Raw genomic sequence first — 2624 nt, forward strand, 5'->3', positions numbered from 1 at the left:
AAGAGCAAGGTGTATACATTACCATGTCTAGGAGCACAAAATATTTGAGATTCATTTCTTTTAACAATGCATTTATCTGATTTAAAAATCACATCAAATCCATTATCACAAAGTTGACTAACACTAAATAGATTATGCTTTTAACCTTCAACAAGTAAGACATGCTCAATTGATAAAGAAGAAGAAATACCTATGATCCTAATGCCAATTACCTTACCTTTAGAATTGTCTCCAAATGTTACGCTTCCTCCTTTGTATGCTTCTAGAGAGGAGAATTTTGTGCGGTCACCCGTCATGTGTCTTGAACATCCGCTATCTAGAAACCATTTGTCCTTGGAAGATGTGGAGACTTTGAAACCATCCTACAAAAGAGATTTCAAGTATTTTCACTTAGTACCCAAATCTTGTTGGGTCTATGGGAGTTAACTAAGAGCACATATGTTCCTTTAAGAACCCACTTCTTTATAAACTTAGGCTTTCTCTTTGAGCATTCTTATATAAGATGACCCATCCTTTTACAATAATTGTATCTAGAATTTTTGTTCTTGCTTTTAACAAAGTAGTTAACCAAAGGCTTTCTCTTTTTCAATAGACATGCTTTCTTGTCAAAAGGGTCATATCCTAATCCATTTTTATAAAAGACACTTCTTTGAGCATCTAACATAAGTTCTAGATTTTTTGGTACCTTGAGTAAACTTTGCTAAACCATCAATTTGGTCTTCAATGATTAACTTCAAGGATGCATTTTCAGAGATGAGTTCAGGTGATCCTGTTTCTTTAAGGAAAGTGCATTCCTTTTTCAAGCACTCATTTTCATTTAGAAGAGTTTGAAATTTGCTTTCAATATTAAGTTTTTCTCTTCTTTGAGAGGCACATTTTTTAACCATTTTTCCTAGTTTATCATGCAATTCTTTAAAACCATCAAGTAATCCATTATATGCATCAACTAAATCATCATAGGACATTTCACATTTAGAGGAAGAGTCATAATTAGAGTTTACCTCATCCCTATTTGCCATGAGACAGAGGATTGCCTTTTCATTATCGCTTTCGGAGCCATTTGAGTCATCATCTTCCCAAGTGGCTTGCATTGCTCTTCTCTTTTTCTTTTCCTCTTTGTAAACATGACAATCAGCTTTGATGTGTCCCGGCTTTCCACAATGAAAACAGGTAGAGGTGTCTCGTTTGCTCTATTCATTAGATGATTCACCCTTTTTGAACCTTCCCTTGTTGAATTTCTTCCTATGAAGAAATCTTTTGAAGGATTGAGTGATAAGAGCCAAGTCATCATCTTCACTTTCGTTACCAGCAACTTCCTTTTCTATTTGAGAGACTTTGAAAGCAATTTCTTTCTTACGATGATGATCTCATTCTGTATCTTTTAGAGTGATCTCCCATGTGAGAAGAAAGCCAAGAAGTTCATCTAACTCAAGTGTGTTGAGATTGTGAGCTTCCTTAATTGCCGTTGCTTTTATATCCCAATTTTCGGGTAAGCTTCTTAGAATTTTCCTTGCAAGATCAGAGTTAGTCATAGTTCTGCCAAGATGTTTCAACCCATTAATAATGTCAGTAAATCTCACAAACATTGCACTAATAGACTCATTTTCATTCTTACGAAACAATTCATATTGATGCATAAGAATATCAATTTTGGATTCCTTGACCTGTGCAGTTCCTTCATAAATAACCTGAAGTTTATCCCAGATTTCTTTAGATGTGGTGCAAGTAGAGACTTTATTATATTCACTCAGACTTATAGCACAATTTAGATTGACTTTGGCTTTAGCATTTAAAGAAATAAGTTTATAATCCTCGGTGTCCCATTCAGCTTTAGTTTTAGGGATTCTTCTTGTGTCAACAATTTTCATTGGAACAACAGGTCCATTAACTATAACTAGCCAAATTCGATAGTCTACGGATTAAAAAAAGTCCATCATTCTATTTTTCTAATAGCCGTAGTTTGTTCCATCGAACCAAGGAGCTCTAGTATTAGATTGGCCTTCTTGATGAAGATGACCATTTAAGTTTGCCATGATCGTTCTCTAATACACTTAAGCTTTTTCAATAGAGTTCTTGCTCTGATACCAATTGTTACCCAGATATAGACTCTAGAAGGGGGGTGAATAGAGTCTAAGCAAACTAAGGTCAATTTTGGGTTTTAATTAATTAACTAAAACAAAGCTTAACTTCCTTAATAAATATTGAAGAAAATAATCTAAATTTTGAACTTCAAAGGATAATATTTATCAAACAAAATATATAGCAATAAATGTAAGAGATAGAGATAGAGATTGCAAACATATACTCAGCGATTTTAGCGAGGTTTGGAAACTCCTACTCCTCGGCTCAAGACCCTTCTTGAGACTTCCCAATTCACTATGGCTTCTCCTTACGGGTGGAGAGCAAACCTTTTACAAGAAGCTTTTCCTTGCTTCTAAGAGCTAACAGAAACACCTTTTCTTAATCTTTCTTGGCCCACACCAGCCCTTACAATATTTGAACAAGATTGATGAAGTACAAAGTGATCTCTCTTAGATCTAAAGTACAAGATTCAGCTCACTCTAGAGTATGTATGAATAAATTGAAGCTCAATACTCTTTTAATTATGAGAAGTGTGTATATGA

General features: G+C 34.4%; 1 protein-coding gene across 1 annotated transcript; it reads right to left on the reverse strand.

The window, feature by feature from the left end:
* Positions 1–1367: 1367 nt before the first annotated feature.
* On the reverse strand, positions 1368–1868 carry LOC132304717 (uncharacterized). The gene has a single exon (XM_059802448.1). The coding sequence runs from the start codon at positions 1866–1868 to the stop codon at positions 1368–1370; it is 501 nt and encodes a 166-aa protein (XP_059658431.1).
* Between the last annotated feature and the right edge of the window lie 756 nt (positions 1869–2624).

Source organism: Cornus florida, unplaced genomic scaffold (genome assembly GCF_030987335.1).
Source record: "Cornus florida cultivar Cherokee Brave unplaced genomic scaffold, ASM3098733v1 CherokeeBrave_3.0.0_Hap2_Chr04, whole genome shotgun sequence".
NCBI lineage: Eukaryota > Viridiplantae > Streptophyta > Magnoliopsida > Cornales > Cornaceae > Cornus > Cornus florida.

What these genes read in the sequence shown, in the direction of transcription:
- LOC132304717 (XM_059802448.1), bottom strand. Translation starts at nt 1,868, where the DNA reads ATGAAAATTGTTGACACAAGAAGAATCCCTAAAACTAAAGCTGAATGG.